The sequence below is a fragment of the Mustela nivalis genome, assembly GCF_964662115.1.
Source record: "Mustela nivalis genome assembly, chromosome: 9".
Classification (NCBI taxonomy): Eukaryota; Metazoa; Chordata; class Mammalia; order Carnivora; family Mustelidae; genus Mustela; species Mustela nivalis.
In genome coordinates this window covers 8,263,702-8,289,090 of record NC_139028.1, presented here as the reverse complement: position 1 = coordinate 8,289,090, position 25,389 = coordinate 8,263,702, and the positions used below count along the sequence as shown (strand labels likewise).

The window sequence follows — 25,389 nt, the reverse complement described above, 5'->3', positions numbered from 1 at the left end:
AAGTGTCCTGGAAGCCCTGGGTCCTCTTCTCTCCAGAGTTCCTTGGGAAACCTGGCTGCACCGTCTTACCCCAGCTTGTCGCCCCCTGCGACCTCTTGTCGCCGACTCCCCCGTCATGACACAGTGGGCCTCATCCCTGGCCACCCTGCCCAGCCAAGCAGCTGGTGTCCCACGGAGCCCCCCCAACCCCTGCAGTTGAGGGCTCGAGGGAGTGGTCTTGGAAACCAGGGGTCATGGGCCTCTGAGCCCCAAGGATCAGCACCCTGCTCTGCCAGAAACCACCTCCTGGTTTCCCTGTGCCCAGCCTTGCCACCAGGCCCTCGGGGAGTCTGCCTCTGGCTGTGGGCGGGTTTGATTGGCTTGGTTTTAAGAAAAAAGGACTATGAGAGCCCGATGTGGGGCTCAATCCCAGAACCCTGGGATCATGACCTGAGCCAAAGGCAGAGGCTTTAACCCACTGAGCCACCCAGGCGCCCGGACTGTGTGATGTTTGACATAGCCGGGTCCTGGTCCTGCTCAGGGCATGTGGGCCGGGCAGCTCCTGGGGTCGGCCGCGGATGTCCCTGGCATGCTGCAGCAAACCCTCGGGGCCTTCTGGTCCATCAGCAGAGCCAACCGCATGAACCAGGTTGGTTCCTGCAGGCGTGGGATCAGGGCCTGTCAGCCTCCCCATGACTCAGGTTACTGGCAATGCAACTGTGGGTAGGACCCGGGGTTTTCCTTGGAACCATACATAGGAATGTGAGTGTGGGATCTGACCTGCACTTCAAACCCGTCGGGGCAATCCAAGGTGCCGCGGAGACCTGTTGCTTCTTTGGGTGGTTTTGCTCTGGACTGGTCCTGACATCGTGGTCTCCTGGGTGTCGCGACAGAGCTGCCTCTCTGGTCCGTGGAGCCTGCGGGCCCGTCATGCCGCCGCCGCATCCAGTTGTGTTGCAGGTAACCAGATGTTTTGGGGAGGCTTCCCCCAAACCTGCGCCTGCTCCTGCCACAGCCCCAACCCCTCCCCGTCCCGGACGCCGGGGGTTTCCCAGTCGACCCTGGGGCCACCTGCCACACGTCCCCACCCATGTCTGCATGGCCTTCCATGGCTTTCAGGACGGAGCTGTGCCGTCAGTGGCCTGTGGGGCCCCTGCCCCCGTCCCGGTCCTGGCCTGTATGTCCTGGGAAAGGCCCCCTCGTGCCCCCAGACTCCCAGGGCACCAGAGGCAACCACACTCTGGGGACCGCACCCTCTTCCAGGATGGTCTCCCTGGTGTGCTGGCAGGCTCCGCAAGGCAGGGAGGGCAGTGGACTTGTCCCTGCTGTGACCCTGTCACCAAGTGCCCCTGTCACCATGTGCCCCATGGGAGCCATCCACATGGACAGAGGGCAGATGTCACTTCTACGCAGTGGGCTTGCTCTCTGTCTATGACCTCCTTCAGCCTCCCTGTGATACAACTTGACCTCCCCATGCAGGGTTCCTCTGACCCTGCCCAACTCTGCAGGGGTGAAGCTAGCTGGGCACCCGCCAGCACTGCTCCCTGGGGTCCTGCTCCCTCTGCGGCCTCTTGACCACCTGCCTGCACCTCCCACCACCTCTGGCCTGCACAGTAACAGGGGCCACAGGGGGCTGTTGGAGAATGCAGGCAAGAGTGGCCTGCGGTGAAGTCCGCCCCCAGCCATGCAGACCTGCTTGCCCTCGGTGCCCCGGGAGGTGCCACGCACTGCAGCCAGTCCAGGCCCTCGGCTCTTGGTGGACCTGCAAAGGCCCCTGTCACTCACTGGGCACGCCACTCCCAACCAGGACGGGAGCCCCGAGCAGCCCAAGGGAGTACGAGGCCTGTGTGGGGCCAAAGGGGAGACACCTCTAGGCCACTGGGACCTGCAAAACCCAAACCGCGGGGCTGCTGGCCGGACGGCCTGCGTGACTATGGCCAGTGCTAGCACAAAGCAGGCGCCCAGCAACAGGGGCCGAGTGTGTGTGTGCCCGTGGCGCTGGAGCCCGGCACGGAGGACCCGGGTGCTCATGGAGCGGGTCCGTCCAGCGCGCAGCCCGGCCACCCCCATTCCCTTCCCAGCGGAGGTCCTGGCTTCGTTGCTCTTGTCTCCAGGCCGTGTCAGTGCTGCTGCCGCCCGTCACCATAGTCTCCCATGAAGAAGGTGCCCAGACCCTGGTGGGGTGGGGGTGGGGGGCATGAGCCGAGTAGCCCCAGGCAGCGTGTGGGTGAACCAACCACACCAGCTTCTGTAGGGAGGGCAGGAGACCCAACGCCTGGGGCGTGGAGAGCTTAGTGCCACAGGCAGCAGGGCGTCCAGGGCGGCGGAAAGATGGCTGGGGCCTCAGCGCGTCTCACTGGCGTCAGACAAACATTCCCCGGGGCCGGGCTATGCCTCAACTTCTAGTCACCTCATTGCCACCCTGCCGGCTCTGGACCAGGGTTTGACGCTCACAGTACAAATGGTGAGAACACCTCCTAAAGGACGTGGTACCATCAAGTGAGGTTGTATGTGGACATGTTTTAATAAATTGTGGAGTCATAACATATTGCTGTGAAAATAGCTTACTTGTTGGGGCACGTGGGTGGCTCCGTTGGTAAAGCATCTGCCTTTGGCTGAGGTCCCTATCCAGGGGTCAGGGTCCGTGCCCAGCTCTCTGCTCAGCGGGGAGCCTGCTGCGCCCTCTGCCCCTCCCCCACCGATTGCTTGTGTGCTAATACCTAACAAATAACATCTTCACGAAAGCACAGCACACTTGTAGAAGAATGGGCGGGGGGGTGGCTCGGTGTATAGACTGAGGTCAGTAAGGGAGGGCTTCACAGATCTACACTGCCAGGCGGACGTACTCGGATCGCAGCAGCTCTAAATGAAAGCGTCACATGTCTCCGAATAAAGGGCATACAGAGAAGGATCGTGGTTACGTCAAAAACAACACTGCTTCCAAGGAATGTCAGTTTACATTGTTCTGAGAGCATCTGGTTTTGGTGTCCATAGCCAGTGTTGGGCGACTGTGTGGACTGTAGTATTTTCACTTTACTCCTGATGGAAAAACTCTGTTTTCAGGTCCTACATAAGTGATGGCAGTAAAAACTGGACTCATTTGCTTTTGAAAGTTGCCACATTTAGCAGAACACAACAATGAAACTACTGGAAATGTTCAGGCCTTGAGATTTCTGCTTTAATGATTTTGAAGGACTCATACGAAGATTAGCCAATAGTTAGTTTTCAGCCCAAATGCATGTTCAATTTCCTAAGCAATATTCCTGATTTGGCCCGGGCCTGCCAGTCTGTTCCCGACCAGGGAGGTGTCTTTACAGGGGAGTTCTGGGCGGGCTCCCACACACATGCCCTATGGGGCATCAGCAGAATTCTGATGGCACCGCACACGGGCGCAGGCTGTTCTGCAAATCCCACTGCAGAATTCCACAGAAATTCCTTCAGCTCAGAATGCAGAAAGAGCTACACTGCCGTTCACGGTTTGGATTATCACAGACTACCGGATCCAAAGGGCCCATTCTCCTCCACACAATGCCGCTGCGATCATTTTACAAGGCCTGTGACTTCCCAGAGCTCAGAGAACAGTGGACAAACGACCTCTTCGGAATCTGCACGTGTATGTTTGCAGGGTGTGGGTTCAAGCTCCTCAAGGAGCAGGACGTTGTATCTTTCATAAAATCAAAGGTTTTGGTTCATGGCCACCTAGTGATCCGAGTCCTGTGAGGACGTGATACTCTGACTTGACCCCAGCCCAGCCAAGACGCCCGCGTCGAGCCCTGGCTGCCCACCCGGCACTGGTCCTCAGGACAGAGGGCTGCTTGCTGGACTAGCACAGACGGCAGCCTTCGGAGGGACGGTGGCCCACGGGGAACATCACACGCAGCAGGACAGATCTGTGAGGTCCCAGGAACTCATTTCACCCTAGAAGACACTTGGAGACATCCATGGGGGGAGAGCACAAGGGAGGGGGATCCTGTCCCTGAGAAGTCGGTCAGGTCCACAGCCTGGTCGGCCGAGGGTGTCCTCCGGTTCGAGTCCTGTTCTGTTTCTGGAAGGGGCCCCTTTACTAAGAACCAAGCCCTGTCCACTCAGAGTATGAATTACCATCAAGTTCACAAAGTCACAGTAACTGCTTTTTAATCGTTTCCCCCTTTATGGCAAAACCATTCCAAGCACCAGATTAGCTGTTTAGGAATTTTGCAAAGTTGGCTCTTTGCTCAGGTAGCTCTAAATACTGCTTAGAGTTGCACAGATACCGATTTCTTTCTTTTTTTTTCTTTTGGTTTTCTCGTTGCTGTTCTTTACACTTCTGACAGGGTCCTAGTAGCTTGGATGTCAGGTCTCCTGGATCCAAAGTTCGTTTTCTGTTAAAATATGTATCTTCCCAATCCCATGTTACTTTTGCTGACGCCTCAATCTGGCACCTGTTTCTCTAGTGACAGGATGAAACCTGCCAGCTCAAGGCTAAGCTTACACTTAGAACTTACCAATTTTAGACAGAGGCTTTTTAATATTCAGATAATACAGCAAAAACATTCCATGTGTGATTTGGAAAAACTACAGCACCAGATGTCATGGGATTGGTTTCTAAGTCAGCAATCAGACTTTTCATCAAAGAAGACGGTTCGTCAAGTTTCTTGTGATTAGTGACACAGAGCAACTCCATGCCGACAGCCTGAACTGGGACAGGGACCACGCAGCAGGTGTCCTGCCAGAGCTGAGGCTGGAGCCCCGTGGCGCACACGTTTACCCAGACGTCAAGCCAGAGCCTCACCAGAAGCACACATAACACTAATGCAATCTGTAGCTGCCAGGACCAGGGCAGCTGGTTGTGTGCACACAACCCAAGCCAAAGCGACAGGGTGGGGTGGGGTGGGGTTGGGGGGCCGGGAGGCTCTTGTTTTGCAGTGCCAGCGAGGGGAGGGCAGGGGGGTGGGAGGTGGAACTCACGGTCTACTGCCCGCTCTCCCAGTCACCCTGAGGCTTCACTAGTTACTGTGCTTGTCTCTGGAAAGCCATTTTTCTATTTACCCCAGCTGAGCAATTCCTTTATTCACTTACGGAGCTACTCTACCATAGTTTGGGTCTTTAAAACAAAAAAACAAACAAACAGTAAGACGACTAACACTTGCCAAACATTCAGAACGTGCAACCTCGCTCTCTCAAGGGGGTGCGTGCCCCATGTCCAAACTGATTGCCTTCATGTGGACTCTGCAGATCCACACTGGCCACACCAGTTATGTGCAGGGTGTAGAGGTCTGACCCCGGGGTCAGGAGGAGGGCCCCACCACCCCACGGGAAGCTGACTGCCTGTGGATATAGGCTGTGGTCCTGAGCCCAGGGGCTCCACTGTGGTTCAGACAAGGCTGCAAGACAGATGTTCCTCTACTGTGAGGATGGTAAACGTAACGAGACAGGATGTTCAGATCTCCCTCGATGAAGCTGATGTGCATCAGGGATTAGAGGAACTGTACAAGCAAAGACAATCAAATCTACTACTTACTCGGAGTTCAGGACCCACCACCTAAATCTGTTACTATTTTCACCAATCTAAGTGCTCTATTTTGGGAACCATGAGAAAGCGCTCTGGAGAGATGGAACCGCAGGCTGCTCTGAAAGATGGGGAAGTCCTCTCAGTTTCTCCACGGGTGACCTGTCTTCTGCAGACACACCATCACACACCACCGTCAGCGTGGACGGTCTGCCCAGGGGGTCGGGGGGACACGGAACATCAGGTTCGAAGAAGGACCTCCGTACTTCCGAAGTCCCCAGTGCCAGACCGGCCTTCCCCTCACACCTGCGGTTATGGCCACACCTACCCTTCGCTTCCTTCTCATTACGTACTTGTTCCACTGGAAGACCACGAAGAAGCCAAAAGGTTTTAAATATATTAGTCGTTAAAAACAACAAAGAAGAGTTTAAAGAAAGAATATATTTGAGCCACATAAACAAACAAAAAGGTATTACATAAGAAAAAATAATGTAACAATTTATGTAAGTACCTAACATACGAGCATGCTCTTACATCTAAAACAAAAAATAAAAAGGTGATATGGGTACTATATATATATATTTGACAAGTGTGCATTAAAGAGTTCTCTAATATAAAACATTTAAATTGTGGAGAATACTTTTCATGATACAGAAAACAACTGTTAAAATAGGCACACCCAACAATTCTTATAAAAATATGCTTGCCAACAATAAAATTCATCTGAGCACTCCTGTCTTAGATATCCAAAACCTATGAAGCTGTCAACCACTGGGTACCACCTCCCACTTTTGCACCATGGGTTTCAGCACTGATTGGTATGAATTATGAGCTAGCATTAATTAGGGTTATTTTTTAATGTTTCTGCCAGTTTCCCTCAGAATGCATCTATTTACTGTGAATACGTAAAACGACAATAATGTCTGTATATAAAAATAAAAGTCAGTTCCTTACTGTTCTTTCTTCCTTTTCTAAAAAAGGCACTGTATTTAGAAACAGCTATGACTGCAGGCAGTGCTTTGGAGAATCTGAAACTCCTGATCAGTGCGCTCCAATGTCAGTACACCTAAGAAGCCCTAACTGAAAAGAACACAAGATGTAAAAAGTTGATAAACTGAAAGGTTATAAAACTGGTTTATTGTAAAAGCAATTCAAGAATACCCAGTTAAAATCTTACCCCGACGCTACCCAGTATAACCAAGAAGCAGTTACACACGTTAACATTAGGAACAAGGACACAGAACAAGACAGACCACATCCAGGCTGTGATTCAAATCAGAAAGAAGGAAGGACTGCTACGTGTCCTTCAGGTGAATGGAGGGTGCGGTCGGGGTCCCCAGCACCTCAGGGACATTGTGGGGTGACTGGGCAAGCCAGAGTCTGGGGGACAGGAAGAACCCTGGGTCCCTGCTCCGTGGGCGCACTCAAGTGTTGGAACTTGGAGGAACGATGGCCTTCAGTGACAGCAAGACGCAAGCCAAGTCTTTACAGGGAAAAAGTGGAGCTTATCAAGTTCTCTGTCAAGGTCCCACAGGTCCTCGCCACCCCTCCCACGTCCCCAGCCGCCCGAGCCTACAGCTACTCTGCTGAGGCTAAAGACACGATCTCAGCCGGAGTCTTCCTGGCCACGCAGGCACCCCCTCCACGCAGCTCCCACCTCTGCACGAGGAAACCAACACCCGCTGGACGGTCCCTACACTCACTCATGCATTCTGGGTACAATTTCATTATTGCTCTTAAAAAAAAAAAAGTCAAGGAATCTCCACAGTGGCCATTTCCCCTCAGAGTTAATTCAAGATTTACTCTTTCTGCTGCTTCCTAACAAGAAGTCTTAGAGTCAATAGTAACGAATGATCGACCTATGAGTCATTATATACAACACAGTCATTTCATTTTCGAGCACTGAAAGTACTTAAGATAAATCTTCTCATTCCCAACTATTGTAGTCCTCTCCACCGAAGGCCCAAGATTTTTGTAATTAAAAAAAAAAAAAAAAAAAAAAAAAAAAAAAAAAAATCTGTCCAAGCTGAGGTTTTTCGTAGCAGTTTTAGCCAAGAAAAAAGATCTTCTTATGTCAGTTATAAACCCTTGAAAATAAGGGCTTATTCCAGAAATACTGAAAGACCCTCAATCCCAGAGGCACTCGCTGGTACCACTATGACTCACGGCCGACTAGTCCCTTCATAGCTTATACTGAAGAGCTGATTCCTGCTCATTTTGTTCCTTTAAAAAATACTCTTTGGAAACCATTATTATTCTTCCTGTAGACATACTCTAGTTATATCTCTTCCTGTAAAAATAAAAGTATAATCATGATTATCTCTATTTCTGTGCTAAATTCAACTACCGATATACATTTATTAATCTGATCACCTCACCAGCTAACTCACCACCTTGGCAGGATCCTATATGCCGTCCAGGGTCAATTCTCACCATGTACAAGTAGGAGCACGTCTGTTTTAAGTAAGAGCAATCTTGTAGTATCTCAACACAGTCCTCAATATGTTTGTTACAAGCAAGAACTGAGAGACTAGATCGGACTTCCAAAACTAGGGCAAAGGTCAATTTCCAGAGCTAAAGAAAGGTAAAGCACATGTAAAGCTTACTTCTGTCATGTACATTATGAACTTACAGAGTGATTTCCCATCGAGGCTCAAAATTAGTCCAAGGGAGTGTCAAGGGGAAAATACAGCCTTATCTTGTTTGCTTCTTTCAAATTCATTGGACAACACCGTGTGCCCAGTAAGCACACGGTCCTCTGGACGCTCTCTGTGACGACAGCCCTTTCTAGAACACTAAACTACCTCTAATGTCCGCACACTGCCCCGAAAGATTTAACCACCCGTGCGGTACGACCACTACTCACATATTCTAAACACACACATTGAAAACTACTGTGTTAAAATAACCTGGAAAGTAGGGAAACCTTAAAAAAAAAAAAAAAAAGATACATTCTTCTATCACACTATCATAAACATTATAAGTGTGTGTGTGGGTATATATAGAGCGGATAATCAAGATTTAAATAAGATGGTAAAAAATCAGGAAATGTAGATTTTAATAGTTGCCCCCCAGCTACAACTACAGAGTTGCTACTATGATAATTTGTCTAGATTCTGGAAAAAAAACAAAAACTAAAACAAAAAACAGAAAAGACACAGCCCAACCAATCAAAACAACAAACCCAGAATAAAACCCAGCACAACCTATACTAGAGTATGTGGCAATAATTAATACATTTCTACGGAAACTGTCTTATGCCTTATAAGCTCCTAAAATAAAATCAAGGTCACTACGTGACTAATGATAGCACGAGGATGGAAAAATACTGAAAGTGAAGCGGTCTCCAGCCGTGGTTCCAGCGAGCTCATCGAATCAGCACGAAGCACTGAGCCCTGGTGAATCGCTCTGGCTCGACTGACCGGTAAGTCATGTTTTGCCACCGGCCAAAGGCCACTGGACAGACAACCGCCCGCACAAATGAAATGCTATGACGTGACGCATCTGACTCCCAAGTCCGCGTGTTTGCTCGACACGACGGGCGAACACCTAATTGGGCGCAAGGCATGGCATCCGTCATCCCAACAGGCTCACTGCCCCCAGCCCCCCAAACGAACAGTAGTTATAATAGCAAAAGAAACCAAAAACTGTTTTTTGATTCTTTAGAGCCAACTATGAAAGAGGTCAGCAATATATCAACAGCAGCAACGGACAAGAAGAGCGAAACAACGGATCGAGAATCCTGTGGGACGTCCATTCCTCTTCTCCGGCGTGAGCCCGGAGATTGCGACCGGCTCACGGGGGAACCTCTCCTTGGGTCCTTCACAGATGTGGCACTCGGTCTCCCTGCGGGCTCTACAACCACGTGAGAAAGCTCTCCTTATCAAGCTTGGTGGCGGCAAGCACGGACTCCATGTCGCTGAGGATGTCAGAGCTCAGGGCCTCCTGCAGGCTGGGCATCAACTCCTCCCCTTCCATGCTCATCCCGTCGCCCTCCAGCGTGCCAAGGTCCACGTTTGTCCCCGGAAGGGCTTCTAGGTAGTCTGGGAAACGGCTCTGCTGGGGGGGCACAGTGCTTTGGTTGATAGTGTCGCCTGGTGGGAACAGAGGAAAGAGAATAAGGTCCCTCGAAAGCTACCATCAGAGCTCTAATGTGAGAGCATTTGGAAATGCAGAGAGAAAAGCTCTCCCCACTGACCTCCTGAGCCAACGCCCAGAGTTTACTTCAGGCTGAACAATTTGCAGAAGACACAATAATGCCAAGGGTAACTTTTGCTTCAACATTTATTCAGACCCTGATGCAACGGCACAAGGCGCTTATTACTAGATACTTGGCACTAAGGGGGCTCGTGAAAGAATGTCCCGTGACACTTTCCTTCCCGCAAGGACACTGCCCGAGAGCACCACTACGGACCCCCCACCCCCGCCCCGTGCTAAGATCGAATATCAGCAGAGCTACACACCCTCTTCCCTTGACGCCACCCTGGGGACCACTAATGTAAAGACTCTGGATGAAAGCTACATCCCAGCCGCAGAACAAGCCTCCCTGAGGTCTGGGACTAGACGCACTCGCTAGCCCTCCTCCCAGAGTGCCCCGCGAGCCTGACGGGACATGCTTCTGAACACGATAGTACCACACTCCTTTAAGCTTCAACCGACAAACCTGTGAGAGCCACAGCAGTTTAGAGAACAGAGCCACGGGGGGACAGGAGCAAAGACAGTGTGTGGGGAAGAGCCAGGTGTGCAGGGGCACATGCAGGGGAGGGAAGATCTAGGGGCGCGAAGAGGAGGGGCCGCTGAGCACTCGAGCAAGCAGCAAAGCCCTGAGCCGGAGGAGCACGAGCAGAGACGACGCGGCCCGCACTCCGAGAAGCTGTGGGCCAGAGAGCTGGCCAGTCAGGGCTCAGCGGGTGAGCCACAAGGAGGCCGCTCCGAGTTCCCTGCCCTCCTGAGCCAATACCCACACTGGGCCAGAAAGCTCAGGGGAGAGGTCTGCAGTCACCGAACCCACACAGGTCCATGACCACAACCATGTGTGAGGGCCCTCCACCGCCTTGCAGGCCAGCCCAGGGTCCTAAGTGCTGCGGAGAGTCGCGTCGTCAGTGCTGTTCGAAGGGAGCGATGCTGCCCACGTTTACAATCTGTGAAAACACTGTCACTGCAAGCTACATATATAGAAACAAAGCAGGCTCAATCAAAATGAACTTTACGGAGTCGTGACGGGTTTTCTTCCCAACAAGCTTGGCTCCCGGACACGGCGACCACAGCTGTGTCACTGAAGGCGGCCCACCAAGACCAGCTGAGGACCCCCACTGCCCACCTGTGTCCATCTCGTCAACGCTGTTCAAGAAGTCGTCCGGGGTCCGAGGCACGCTGTAGCTGCTCATGCTCAGCCCGCTGTCTGTGCTCTCCTCCCTCGAGTGGTAGGTGCCACTGCAAAACAGGGAGCGTCAGAGACCAGCATCTTCTAGGGTTCCCAGGTCACAGTGGACAGCTCAGTGCACACCACAAGCACCCACCCCCTTCGCCAGGACTCAGACCTGGCCCTCAACAGGGAGAGGAGGGCAGCCTGAAGGGGCCCCGATCTCCCCTCCGGTGCTGGCTCTGGTGGCAAGAGAAGAAAAAGGACAGGCTGGCAGCCTTCCCCGTGGACAGAAAGTTCTCCGTGTGGGCATTCTCTCTGTGGTGCCGTTTGAAGCTGGGGGGGCCACACGGCCCACGCATTTCAGGATCTTGATTTCCCAGTGGTGCTCCACAGGCCGGGGGCGGGTGGGGTGGGGGAGCACGGACAGAGTTCAAGCCAAGGAACAATCAACCCCGATCAAAGAACCAGAAGTCCCAGGGGCGCCTGGGTGGCTCAGTGGGGTAAGCCTCTGCCTTAGGCTCAGGTCATGATCTCAGGGTCCTGGGATTGAGCCCCGCGTCGAGCTCTCTGCTCAGCAGGGAACCTGCTTCCCTTCATTTCTTTCTCTGCCTGTCTCTCTGCCTACTTGTGATCTCTGTCAAATAAATAAATAAAATCTAAAAAAACAAAAACAAAAAACAAACCACAAGTCCTTTCTGAATCAGGCCCTAAGGGAGGAGTCGCTGCCCATGAGTAAGAAGTCCCCTGGGGTGCTTGGGTGGCTCAGTCAGTTAAGCGGCAAGTCGTGATGCTGGGGTCCTGAGATTGAGCCTCGTGATGAAAGTTGAAACTTCAATGGCCCAGCTTCTTCCCTAATGACATGAAGGAGTGGCTGTGTCCTCCCTCCCCTCAGGGTTGCACTGAAACCCCTACACTACTCTCGGGCTTCTGCCAGATTTGGCAAGAGCTGGAAGCCTCACAATGACCCAGGAAAACACGAATGTGCCCCTAGGGCCACTTGGACACAACAGTGCTGCTTTGGAGGCCTCAGGATGTGGTCTGTCTTCATCCTGTCAGAGCCCTGAGATGGGACAGGGCCTGGTTGCCACTCCCGCCACGCAGCGCAGGGCTTGCCCCGGCCACGGGAGACCCTGGTGTGGAGCTCTGTCCACACCACGGGATGAGCACAGGGGCCACTTCCCTGTCTACTCATCCCACAGACACGCGGGACTGGAACCAGCCCAGACTCTGGGGACAGACGCAACAACTACAAAAACCTGTATTTGATGGTTTCTGAGAGACGCGTACCGTCAAGGAGAGGCTAACGCGTACATTCACGAATCGCACCCAAGCGGTGTGCAAGCAAAGTGCTCTGAGAACCGAGGGGGGAGCTGGGAAGAGGCTGGTGCAAGGGGACACTGGACCTAATGATGAGGCTCCCAAGGTAACGGGAGGGGGGGTGCTGCAGCAGGGCTGAAAGCCAGCTTGGTGACAAGTGGGGTAACAAGTGTGTTCTGTATGAACTCTGGATGTAACTACTGTGTTCATGTATGATCTCAGTAGCAGGCAACGGAGAAACCGTCAAGAGTTTCTTCTTTTTCTCTTTTTTTAGAAAGAGTTTATTTATTTATTTGACAGAGATCACAAGCAGGCAGACAGGCAGGCAGAGAGAGGTGGGGAGCAGGCTCCCCACTAAGCAAAGAGCCCGATGTGGAGCTCGATCCCAGGACTCTGAGATCATGACCTGAGCCGAAGGCAGAGGCTTATAACCCACTGAGCCAGCCAGGCGCCCCTCGTCAAGAGTTTCTGACAAACATTCAAGCAGATGAAGGTGTCAGACTGGGGGAACGACACAGTGGCCAGAAGTCCCCCCTTAGAGTAACAGTGCCGACGACCTGATAGCCTGTGATCTTCGCCAGAAAACAGAAGCTCCAGCGACAGCCCAGCGTGCCTCAAACGTTCTCAGGAAGAATCTTCACACGTGACTACCAGAGGGTCCACCCACTTATCTATGCAGTCTGATTCTACCCCTGGACCCACACAGGTCCTCGGATGGACACTGGAATTAGATTATCTGAAATGCTCCTTGTTGGGTAAGAAAAAGTTGCGTGGCTCTGACCTTTCCTAACTAATCTCAGTTTGACTTCAGAACTATAACCTTGTGCACATACACTCAAACTCTGGCAGAACTTTAAACTGTATGTGTCAAAGGGCAAATATGAACTTAAAATACATTTTAGATGGCCTTCAAAATCAAACCTAAGAATCGAGGCCACCAGCCCCAATCCTGTCGCAGCAAATGATTAGGGGCATCTGGGTGGCTCAGTCGTTAAATGCCTGCCTTTGGCTTGGGTCATGATCCCAAGGTCCTGGGACTAAGCCCTGTATGGGGCTCCCTGCTCAGTGGGAAGTCTGCTTCTCCCTCTGCCCCTGCCCCAGCTATGCTCACTCCTTCTCTGTCAAATGAAAAAATATCTTAAGAAAAAAAAAGAAAAGAAAAGAAAACACTGATCAAATGATGGAAATTCTATTGTACTAAATGTTTTGGCAGGATAAGAGAAATTTCTTTTTTTTTTTTAAGATATTATTTATTTGACAGACAGAGATCACAAGCAGGCAGAGAGGCAGGCAGAGAGAGAGGAGGAAGCAGGCTCCCCGCTGAGCAGAGAGCCCGATGCGGGGCTCGATCCCAGGACCCTGCAACTGTGACCTGAACCGAAGGCAGAGGCTTAACCCACTGAGCCACTCAGGCGCCCCAGAAATTTCATTTTCTTTTTTTTTTTTTTTTTTTTTTAAAGATTTTATTTATTTGTCAGAGAGAGCAAGCGAGAGCGAGCATAGGCAGACAGAGTGGAAGGCAGAGTCAGACGGAGAAGCAGGCTCCCTGCGGAGCAAGGAGCCCGATGTGGGACTCGATCCCAGGACGCTGGGATCATGACCTGAGCCGAAGGCAGCTGCTCAACCAACTGAGCCACCCAGGCGTCCCCCAGAAATTTCATTTTCTGAATTATGAAGTTTTCAATTCACTTGGTGACAAATTTAAGTGTAGCATTAGTAACGTTCTTAAACCAAAGTGCCTTTAAATGTTTTTTAAAAGTGCACTGCTTAAAACTGGTTTTAAAAAACCTAAAAGGACAAAGACAAGAAAGTATTTGCTCCATATTTTAAAGACTGAAACTCCACCAATATTTTACAACCTAAAAGGATGAACCGTCGTCCAACCTTAGTTTTAAGTGTTTTCCAGGGAAGGGCCGTCAGCCCACAGCCTCCAGCCCAGCTCTGCACGGGACAGCACGACCTCACTCTGCTCAAACGCGAGGTCTGTGTGAACTTGCTGAAAGTCATCTGCAAGCAGATCCTGCCCGTGGCGGGGGTGTTTCGTAAGGAGGCGCAGCCTTCCATCTCATGGCCTTAAGCAACAGCCCTTGACATGGGGAGGCTGTGGGCCCCTGCCCGGTGGGGAGGGGAGGGGTGCCCGGACGCTGGCCTCCGGGAACTCGAGGATGAACTTCCACGGAAGGCACGCACGCACCCCTTCAGGACTGTGTGATGTGAACTCACCAGAAGCAGACACGTGAGCGGGAACATGTCACGCGTCCTACCCCAGGAGCCGACTCTGAAGCCCAGAGCTTGGTGGGACTCACCGTTTGCCAAGATGGTCATTTTCAACATGGGGCGTGGCCCCCACGGCCACCCCCTGGGTGTGCCCAGCACTGAGGGGGCACGCGGGCAACTATGGCCTTTCTCAGACACTGGCCGGGGCAGCTCCCACCCACCTGTTTAGAAAGGGATCCGAGCCACTGGTGGTCATTGTTCTCAGTTCCTGAGACATCCCAGGGGAAGGCACCGGGTTTGGAGTCCCGCCATCCTGCTCCAGTGTCGGTAACTGGCTACGAAGAGCTAATTCCTAGGAAAAACCAACACAAACACAATCAGCCTACTGATGACAAAACCACTGTTCGATGCACAGAAACAAAATGCCGCTGGCAGTGCAAGGGCGCGGGGGCTCAGCTGTTCAGCACCTGCTCAAAGCTAACATGCTACCTGCCCGGAAAGACCACTGCTTCTACCATCCAATCACACACATTCGAGGGATCCCAGATCCTTACGTCCTTACGAACCCTATACTGCATGACCTGACCTCACGGTGATACTCCTCTTACCTCGCAGACCCTCCCAAACCCATCCCATGGGGTAAGATGGCAAGTGTGGTCTTTCAGAAAAGAATGCTTCTTAACACTTTATTTCTATTCACCAACCCTCAGCTGATCCTGTGTTCAGCGCATGCACTTGAAGCCAAGGGGGAGAGCCAATACCAGACACCGACTTGGGGCCACCAGCACACCCACTGCTGTACACGGGCTGTTGCGTGTCCCCAGTGACCTCCGCTGTCTGCAGCTGTGCTCAGAGCCTCTAACGGTCCCTCAGCAGGACTCCACTTGGACTGCCTGGCGAAGCCGGGGGCCCACTACGGCTCCAGTGCTTCCAGAGGGCCTGCCTGACCGGGTGTCCCAACGGCCCTGGCCTCAGCCGCCAGGGGGGCAGGACCTGGAAGCTGGGTCCTCCCTCCAACCATTCTGACCCCCTTCCTTGCTACTCCGTCCTCGAACCTCCCGTCTGCGGGAGCACAGGCTTCCTCTCCCCTGGCTTTTCTGGTTTGACTTAAACGTGGCTTTTTATTGCTCAGGAAACTGGCGGCTACTCACAGAGGCATACCCGAGGCACACCCACGAGGGAGACAGTCCACCTCTGCGCCCTCACCCCTCCTACTCCAGGAGCTCTGCCTCTGCAGAAACCTGTTTTTTACTCAGGTTTATGCCCGCTGAATACACCATCCTTTACACAGGATTTCTTAATCAGAGGATCGAGACAAAATGCAGAGGGCCCATAAACTTGGGTGATTAAGATTCACCTTCGTTCTCAGTAACTTTGTTCTGAAATTCAGCATTCCCTTCAAACACAAATACAGATGACCAACAGCTGTATTTGCTCTCCCTCTGACTTTCCATCCGTGGTCAGCATTTTCGTATCCTGTCGTAGTTGCAGTATCTGGAAATACCACTTACGTTCACGACCACTTCGGTATCGCGGTAGCTGTCAGACATGCCAATAGACATTGTCACCTACACGTTAATTACTAGGTGAAGGGTTCACTCAACGTGACAGCTCCTTTACCTTCTGGGTCCTAGTGACCTTCACCTCCACCCACCTGAACCCCTGACTTGGCCGGTTGAGACCATGGGGCTTCAGTCTGGACAGAGACCCCTGTATGCACAGCCCACCACTCTGGCCACCGTGGCGCCAAGCCCACACGACCAGCTGCCACCGACGGTGCTGTGTCCGCACATGGCAACACGGGCGGCTCCAGCAACACTCTGGCACAGGCTCCACGCTGTCCCCCTCAGGAACCTCGCACATGCCCATCCCACGTTCTGGGACGCTGTTCTCTCCTGCCCGGTTCCCGCATGAGCACAGTCCCACTCTGCTGCCCTCTAATCTCAGGGATTCAGTACTGTCTTCTTTCTCCTCCTGGTCTACTGGCTTTTTTTTTTTTTTCCTATTAAAAAAACATTGAGGGGACACCTGGGCAGCTCAGTCGGTGAAGGTCTGCCATCGGCTCAGGTCAGGATCCTAGGGTTCTGGGATGGAGCCCCGCATCGGGCTCCCTGCTCAGCGAGGAGCCTGCTTCTCCCTCCCTCTGTGCCCCGCCCCCTGCTTGTGCTCTCTCTCAAATAAATAAAATCTTTTTTAAAAAATTAAGTAAAATGCATTGAGGCATGAGCAACACAGATGACTGTGTTAGTCCCCACAGGACAACACAAGGACCAGTGTCTGCGCATGCCGGGCAGTAACCACCATGACCCTCCGTCCATCACCACAGTTAAACAAAATTGTTTTTCTTAGAATGAGGACTTATAGGACTTATTCTCTCAACAACTTTTAAATTTGCATTTATTATGCATTATTAACTATAGCTAATAATCACAGTTTATTATTAATTACAGTCACCATGCTGTGTGTTACATCACCAGGACTTACTTATTTTGTAATTTGGTCGTCCGAACCTTCTGATCCCGCTCCCGCACACCCCTAGTCACCCATCTGTCCTCTTTGTCGATGGGCTTGGTTTTTTGTTTTTTAGGTGCCACTTATAAGTGATGTAACATGGTACTTGTCTTTCTGTGACTTATCTGCCTTAGCATAAGGCCCTGAAGGTTCACCCACGTTGTCACAAACGGAAAGACACACACGGCCAGGCACAGCTTCATCTGTTCACACACCGATGGACACGGGCTGGTAAGTGACCGACAGCTAAGTGGGCACTGAGGTCACCGCCACATCTCGGTCACTGTAAATAATGCTGCAGCCAACAGAGGGGGTGTGCATATCTTTTTGAATTAGTGGTTTTTGTTTTCTTCCAACAACTCCCCAGAGGTGGAACTGCAGGGTCACAGGGTAGCTCTGTATTCAACATGGAGGACTCTCCACACTCTTCTCCAGACGGGGCTGCGCCTCTGCACTCCCAGCAACAGCGCACGAGGGACCCCTCCCTCCGCATCCTGCGAACACCAGTTTCTGTGTCATGTTGTTAGCCATTCTGACAGGTGTCAGGGAATATCTCGTGGGGTTTTTTCCCAGGGGTGCCTGGGTGGCTCAGTGAGTTAAAGCCTCTGCCTTCAGCTCAGGTCGTGATCTCAGGGTCCTGGGATCGAGCCCCACATCGGGCTCCCTGCTCAGCAGGGAGTCTGCTTCTCCCCACCCCCATCTGCCTCTCTGCCTGCTTGTGATCTCTGTCAAATCAATAAAATCTTTAGTTAAAAAAAAAAAAAAAAAACCTTAAAAAAAAAAGATTTTACATATTAGAGAGAGAGAGCGCGTGCACAAGCAGGGGGAGCAACAGTGGCAGAAGGAGAAGCAGGCTCCCCGCTGAGCAGGGAGCCCGACATGGTACTCGATCCCAGGGCCCCGAGATCACGACCTGAGCCGCCTCCTCCAGGTCTGGTTATTAGTTCCCTGACGACGAGGAACGCTGAGCATCTCTGGAGGGCGAGTTCCTGGTCTCTTCCTCCATCCCTAGGAGCCTGACCTCTGAGCGGATCATGTGACGTGCGCATGAGCACCTTTCACATCCTGAAATACACACATAACTTTACCTCAACAGAGCAAACTGCCACCTTGAACCAATGTTAGGAAAGTGCTCCCTTCATTTCTTACCGAGACTGCTAAGAAACGCTGGCGAAAAATCAGCCACCCACACTGGTATTACAAATCAGTGGTCTCTGGCCTCGAAGGCTGCTCAGTACCACTTTCTTCTTTCTGTCCTCTGGGCAGTGTTTCTTCTCATCTTCAGGGCTACCGCCCCTCGTCTGGCACATGCTCTCAAGCCCGTCCTCACCTCGCTCCCATTTCAGTGAGAACCCGGAGGCGAGCGAGGAGTCTAGTTTCTGGCTCCTGCCATCCCCTCTCTCCCTGCAAAGCTACCTTCAGTCATACCCGTCTCTCTAACTTCTCAGAGAACAGAGGTTTCTCCCCTCCTCCAGCCAAAGCCAACGGGCTCTGCAGCGGCTTCTGGGGACTCCCATCAGGCGTCTTCTCTCCATCCGCTCCTGGACCAACCCCACTTCCACGTTCTCCAGCACAGGGCGCGCTCCCTCCCCACGGGCCTGCGGGAGGACCTTCCACATGCACTTTCTGACGAGAACACATCTTTCTTCCTTCCTATTTCAGACTCAGTTCCCTCCCCCAGGTAACTCTCCGTGAGAATTTTACCAGGCTTGAGCATGTATGGGACACATGCTTAGCACTTATCACACGATACTGAAATGATTTCTTTCTTCTCTGTCCCTGAAGGGCACATCAAATGAATGACTGGACGGTTTGGGAGCAAAGAAGAGCGATGCTCGAAGAATTTACGTTGCCATTAGAACATGAGGGCGTAAACAGAACAGACATGACAACGATTGAAGCCCAGGCTCCAATGAATCAGAGGCTGCAGGTCTCCCGAACTCTGGGAGCGTCTGCAGGCACCGTCCAGGAGCCCCGTTTGTGCCCCACTCCCATCAAAGGCCCCCACCTGTTTCTGCAGAGTAAGCACAGGACAGGACACTGGCTAGTAAGTCATTATTAAAATAACGAATAAGTTATTATTTTTAGTGTTTTTTATAAATTTTTATTTTTCTCTTCTTGATAAAGTTCCCACTTTTTTGAGATTACCTTTTAAAGTTAAAGCTAACTGTCAGGTGCTACTTTGGATTTTCACACTTTGCTTGTTCAAAGCTGCCCAATTTTTACTTGTTGCTATCTTTGGCAAGTGAATTTCTATCGGCACGCAGTGCAGAACCCACTATCCAGACTTGCAAAAGACATTAATTTGGAGATGCCCAAGGACCACAAAGGCCTGGAGACAAACTTCTTATCAAAGCTGTGTCTGAGTCATGACTAAGAGTCATCTAGGGACTCATCTAACGTGAGTCTAAAAGGGTCAAGGAGAAAATGTCATTTTACTCCATTGGTGCTAGTGGGAGGCCGTCAGGGTGATCAACCAAACAGGGACCAATCTGGCATGCAAATAAATAGGACGTGAGAAGGCCAATGACATGTCTACACAGGCTGTAGAAACCGTATCAAGGTATGAATACTCAGCTCAGTTTTGAAACTTCTAGTTACACCAAAAAGAACACGACTGATATAACCCCCTAAGTAATTTCTGATCAGCTAGGTATAATAACTTATCCACATATTATTGCCAAATGGATACTTCCTTAACACAGCTCAGTACTTGAAGACAAAATTGCTGTAATTAAAGTTGACTTACAGCCCCTCCTCAAGCCATTAATCCTTAATGTTAATATTTTCATCTGTTGTTCATTTAGTTCACTGGGTTCAACAAGGAAGATGGAAAAATTCTGTCAGTATTTGGAACCAACCGTCGAAAACGGGAAGGAAACTGTATGCACTGATGCCTTACTTTCCCCTTCTGACTCAGGACTGGGCTCCAACTGCACAGGAAAACAAACCCCTGCACTTCCCGCACACACGCGCGCGCACCACACAGCGCAGAGACAGAGCTCTAGGCAGGCAGGTGTGGACGGTGGGGACCGGGGCAATGTCTTCCTCCACGTTCCACCTCATCAGGTCCCACAGGAAAAGGAGCACGGAGTCAGAGGGAGCCCCTCCAGCCACCGTCCAGCTCCAGGGGAGGAGCCGTGCGATGACATTTCACTGTCAGGAGTCATCAGAACTCCTTGTATCCTTTGACGAGAACTGAAATGTGAGGGTGGACAGGATTACATAGAATTAAGAATTTTAGAAGAATACTCAAGATTTGCTTCAGAGCTGTAGAGACCTTCTACTGGTGACGTTAGAAATTATTATAATATGCATAAGTATAAAACCAAGTTCCATAATCTGAACGTTTTAACCTAAAAATATATTCCATAGAAATGCTTTCTCTTTTATGCTGCACTTAAAAATAAAGCCTGTAAATATGTATATATACCTATACAGAGTTAAGTCTGCTCTAGTGCGATACAGTAGTTTTAGCGGAACACACTTCGGATAAATATGGACATTACTCTGTAACTGGGTAAATCTGGCACAGCTGCTTCAAAAACAAGCTTGGGACGTAACTGGATCGTCTCTAAAAACGGATTTCAGTGGAAACAGCTCATGTTGAAAGTTATGTCTATCTCTAAGGAGTTTTTTTACTCTGAACAAATGCCTAAAATTAGAATACTAAGCTAAAAATACAAGTTTGTTAGGCTTCTCTTTTTCCCAAAGGTAGTTAGAATAAATAGTTTGACAGACTTTCAAAAACGGAGAGGCAAGTTATAGGAAATTTGGCCAGAATTTAATCATGCTTCTGTATTTCAAAGGTCAAAAAGTTCTTTTGGAGTATTTGACTTTTTCTAAATGAAGCAAGTATTTTTAGCTCATAGTCTTCTGTAATAATACAAAAATGTGGCAGCTTTTCCCACTGAGCTTGTAAATCTTAGCTAATCTGGGATACATTTGGAGTCACAGCTCTCTGCACTGTAAGTAAAACGGATGGTCCCAGCTTGGTCTGAAGGGAACTTTCCAGGATGGTTTGTAAGGGAAAACACGAGTTCGCCTGCTTTATACAGTGGACTTTCATGGACTCGGGATAGAGCCATGAGCCACTGTTCCTTTCCATATTTCCCCTCCTCTCACTTAAAGAGCAGTATCATTTCCCACAGGGTCAAAAGATACCTTAATATGTATCTGATAGTTAAAGTATTTTGGACCCATATGAAATCAGTACTTTGATTCATCATTTAGAAAAACAAGGAGAAAGGCAATAGTCCATAGTCTGGCAACATTGAGAATATTCCTGGGTTACTGAATTCTTAAGAGTATCCAAGGGAAATCAAAGCATGTACCCCCCCACCCCTCCACAAAGTCAAAACCTGGAACAAATCCAAAGTCTATTAATGAGTGAAAAGATAAGTACAGCACGCTAGCCTACCACGGAACACCAGTTAACAATGAAGAGACCGAACGCACACGAATGAATCCCAGAGTAATTGTGGTAGGTGAACAGTTACGACTCCACTTATAGAAGGTTCTATGAACACACAACGTCAACCTTAATCTCTTTCTTGAGGCAACTCTGTCTTTAGCGCACAGGAAGCTATGGAATGGGGCGTTCATTTTAGGGAACACGCAACACACGACTGAAGGTTCAGTTGTTTTCCTCTGGGTCATCGATTTGCTTAAGGAAGGTTAGTTTAGTGAACTACAAATCCAAATTTAGAAATGGAGAGTAACTAAAAATATACATTGTAACAGTTTGTCTCAGCCACAGCAGTGTAAGTCCACAATTTTAAAAACAGAGGAGGAAGAAAGGCATTTCTTCTAGTGGTTCCAGAGGGACCTTGCTGTGCCCTACTTCCAGCACAGAGCATTTCATTAGGTCGGCAGGGATTTTAAAACATTTGGCCAGTGTTTAGAATGCTGCTGCTGCTGCTGCTTCTTCTTCTTCTTTTTTTTTAATGTGTGTGCCATTTTACCAAATTATCTTCAACTTCAGAACATTTTTTACTTAAAAAACATGTACACATGGATCTAGGGACTGTTAGGACACTGAACTCTGAAAGGTGATCTCCGAAAGCAGACTTTAAGTTTTGTGTTTCCAGCACTATCCTGGGATTCAACACTCTTTCTGAAAGATCTCTAGAATTAGGTCTTCTATAATTTTTGTTAATTATAATGTCAAAGGAATACATTTTTTTTTAACATTCTTCAAATTATAGACACCTCGATGAATAAAACAAATGAGATAACCTATGCAGGTATGAGGCTTAGAGAGTTTCCAACTTTCCTATTAAAAAGAACACATGAAATTCTTTATTCATGAGAAAACACCTAAATGAATTTATAGTTTATTTAGTATTAGGACTTCAAAAAGAGGAGACAGAATCTTGGGAAAAGTTAACTGGACTCTGAAATAGCTTTTCTAGTGTCTGCTAACAGGAAAGACCATTTGGACGAACAAAAAGCCAAATTCTTTACTGCTATTAAATTCAGGGAAAACAAGATTGACGGCCACTGTTCTCACACTGCCCTGAACAGTGCTATTATTTGGCTCCATTTGGCCGAAACTGCGGACATCCAACCGTCCTCACCTCTGCAGGCTAGTGGTGTGATACAGTCGCTGCACGTTCACACAATGGGCTGTGCCCCTCACTGAACCAGAGGCTGATCACGATGTGTACAACATTGGGAATGGCAACTAATACTCATTCCAGCTAGACACAGCAGTCTTGTTTCTACACTCTGAGTCGTTTCAAGAATCCTAAGAAGGCCATGAGGACAGGTTTTGACCTAGGCCTTATAAAGAAACTGGAGAACCCTGGGGAGCAAGAGGGAGGAGACGTGCTTGTGACCAGAATCAGGGCAAGAGGACAGAAGAGTGCTCGCGGCCAGAGGAAGACGGAGAGGGAGAGGAGCTACTGAAGACACCCGGGGCGGGGGGCTCTGCAATCCCACTTCATCATCTCACCCATCCTGGGGAACCAGATTATCAGGCACAAGAGAAGGTAAAAACATTCACACTTGAGGGGTACTATCTTTCTCAAAGTGTTTCATTTCACAAGACGTTCAAACAGAAACTGACCCGTTCCTAACCAACTCTCTCTAAAGGTCTCCCAATTTACAAAGAAGTAACTGATGTATTAAAAAGATACAGCTAGAAAATTGAACAGTAAAGACTTGACCTCTGGGAGTGAAGATAACATTTATAGTTCCAAAAAGTTTCTTCTGAAAACAAAAATTCTGAAGCATGAAAGTAATGAATAATCACAATGAAATTTAAAATTTTAAGTTCTCTGAAGGCAAGTTATTCCAAAATTTGCAAACAAACCCTAACAAAGTAAGCTGTTAATTTCTACCTTTTAACTAAGATATACAAAATCCTTTAATGTGGTCTTAATTCTTCAGAATTCCACATTAACCTGTCCCATACTGACATCAGTCTATGTGACCAGAAACAGATCTGTGTAGTTAATCCTATTTGGTAAAAATTAAAAGATAGCTTTTGAAATGACTACCTTTGTAAACATTTTGAAGTATGGTACCTTCCCACATGCCACAGCATCTGAACTGTATGATTACGATCTAATTACAGAGCGATGACACAGATTTCATGTTGCTTAGCTCATGTGCACTAATTCCTATCAGAAAAGTAAAATGGCACTTTGAACACCATTTAGGACTCAAATATTGGATCTGTCCCCCTTTCTCCATTATTCCTTCATACATTCTGTTCCTTGAGACAGGAAAGCTCTTCCCAACTTTCCTGGTAACCCCCTACAAAGCCAGATTTTCACTTCAGAGAAGATCCCTCTTTGTTTAATTGTTTCCTGGCAACTACCTGAAGGTCACCCAGAAAACACGTCAGCACACACAGGCTTGACTGACACAAACCCCATCACATTCTGTTTCGGAGCCACTCCAAACTTAACCCCGCACCAAACCTCTTAAGATTCACGGACACTCCCACACCTGCCAGGCGAACACACTGACAAATAAAAACTTACATAACAAACCAGTATTCCATTCTCCAGCACATCCAAAGTTGGTTTTTACAAAACCTTTTCAGGCTTCTAAATCTAAGGAATCAACTCCGTAATTTTAATTAACATCATATAAACTTAACGGACATTCTATAATTCTCAACTTTTCTGAAACTATTAAAAAGAAAATCTAAGAACACCTGATCATTTTAATAAGGGCTACTATTTACATTTGTACTCAAGTGTGAAAGACCTTAAGCTACTCATTTATCAGATTTATGGTTTAAAATCTCAGTAGGAAAACAAAGAAACAACCTCAAAACACTTTTGGCATGGAACACTTTTTGCTTAAACCCAAATCTCATTTAATTTCTGCTCCTATCTTAGTTTCCACCTCACTTATCATAGTTTCCACCTCACTTATCACAAAGAGAAGCCTTCTTTCAGAAACACTTCAGAGCTAAAGCACGGGATGTATCCTCACTTCTTAAGACCCATGCTCCGGGCTCTGGCCAGGCCTCTGTGAGGACGCTCTCTCCACCGAAGACAACTTCCAGGAGTTAGCCCCTCCCCTGATGTCTTGCTTCGAGAAGGCATTTATGGGCTAAGGAAGCGAGTTTTCCCTCCCCAAGTTAACTGTCTCTACGGGGACTCGGACTTGATCAGCACGGGCTCTGACAGGCACAATGACAGCATCCAAAATGAGCGGAGCTCTGCCAACTCCTGCTTCCATAGCTCATTTGGACACATGCCCTTCAGCCCCGCAGCGCACAAGGGGCATGTGGTAGCATCTGCCCACCCATGAAAAGTGCAATGACCCCCCCAGGTCTTCAGTCCTTTATATCCTGTGAACCCTGAGCACAGACAGTCTGTTTTCAAGACTGAGAGTCTTCCCTTCGATCACGGAAGTGTCTGAGTTAGGACAAATGGCAACAATCTCTCCATCTACATAAGATTCCTTTTCAACCAGTGCTCTCTGGGGTTCGTCAGGGAGACAAGCTGATAAAGTCAACAAAGAAACCCCAAACGCGACCCAAGCAGGCCCTTCCCTCTTCTGATAATTGTGATATTCTTCCTTTGGGAAGCCCTGGAAAGAATTTTTTCCCCTAAGAATACTACTGTGACTCTCTTAAGAGGTCTTACAGTAGTCCGCCCAAGGAGATGAGCTGTGCCGGTCTGTCCCCATCAGGTGCATAGCTCCTATCCATCATTACAAACACTACTGTAAGCTATGCACCTGAGAATCACACACAGCTCAAGGCTGACAGGATGTACAACAGGGACATAATACACTTTAAATACGGAATAAAACGAGACTTCCATAATCAAACTGAGCGCTAGACGCTCTCTGGAAGGAGCAGGAGGGAAGCAGGCCGTGCAGACCTTCTGGGAACGGCAGAGGGAATGTACGTATTTGGGAAGAGATGGCTCACAGTCACACCCCCTGGGCTGACGCTCAGTAAGGACAGGACCCTGGAGCGCAAGTTTCTTGCCTTCCTAATTTAATATCTTTTTTTTGTTTTGTTTTGTTTTTAATGCTAAAA

General features: G+C 49.4%; 1 protein-coding gene across 1 annotated transcript in view; it reads right to left on the bottom strand.

The window, feature by feature from the left end:
* Positions 1-5,888: 5,888 nt before the first annotated feature.
* YAP1 (Yes1 associated transcriptional regulator) overlaps positions 5,889-25,389 on the bottom strand; it is a 109,957-nt gene continuing 90,456 nt past the window's right edge. The window contains exons 7-10 of the mRNA XM_082683976.1: positions 14,588-14,718; positions 10,788-10,900; positions 7,079-9,561; positions 5,889-6,874 (exon numbers count right to left, since the gene is read on the bottom strand). Of these exons, the coding sequence (XP_082540102.1) occupies positions 9,323-9,561; positions 10,788-10,900; positions 14,588-14,718 (483 nt within the window). The 3' untranslated portion in view covers positions 5,889-6,874; positions 7,079-9,322. The remainder of the gene's footprint in view (positions 6,875-7,078; positions 9,562-10,787; positions 10,901-14,587; positions 14,719-25,389) is intronic.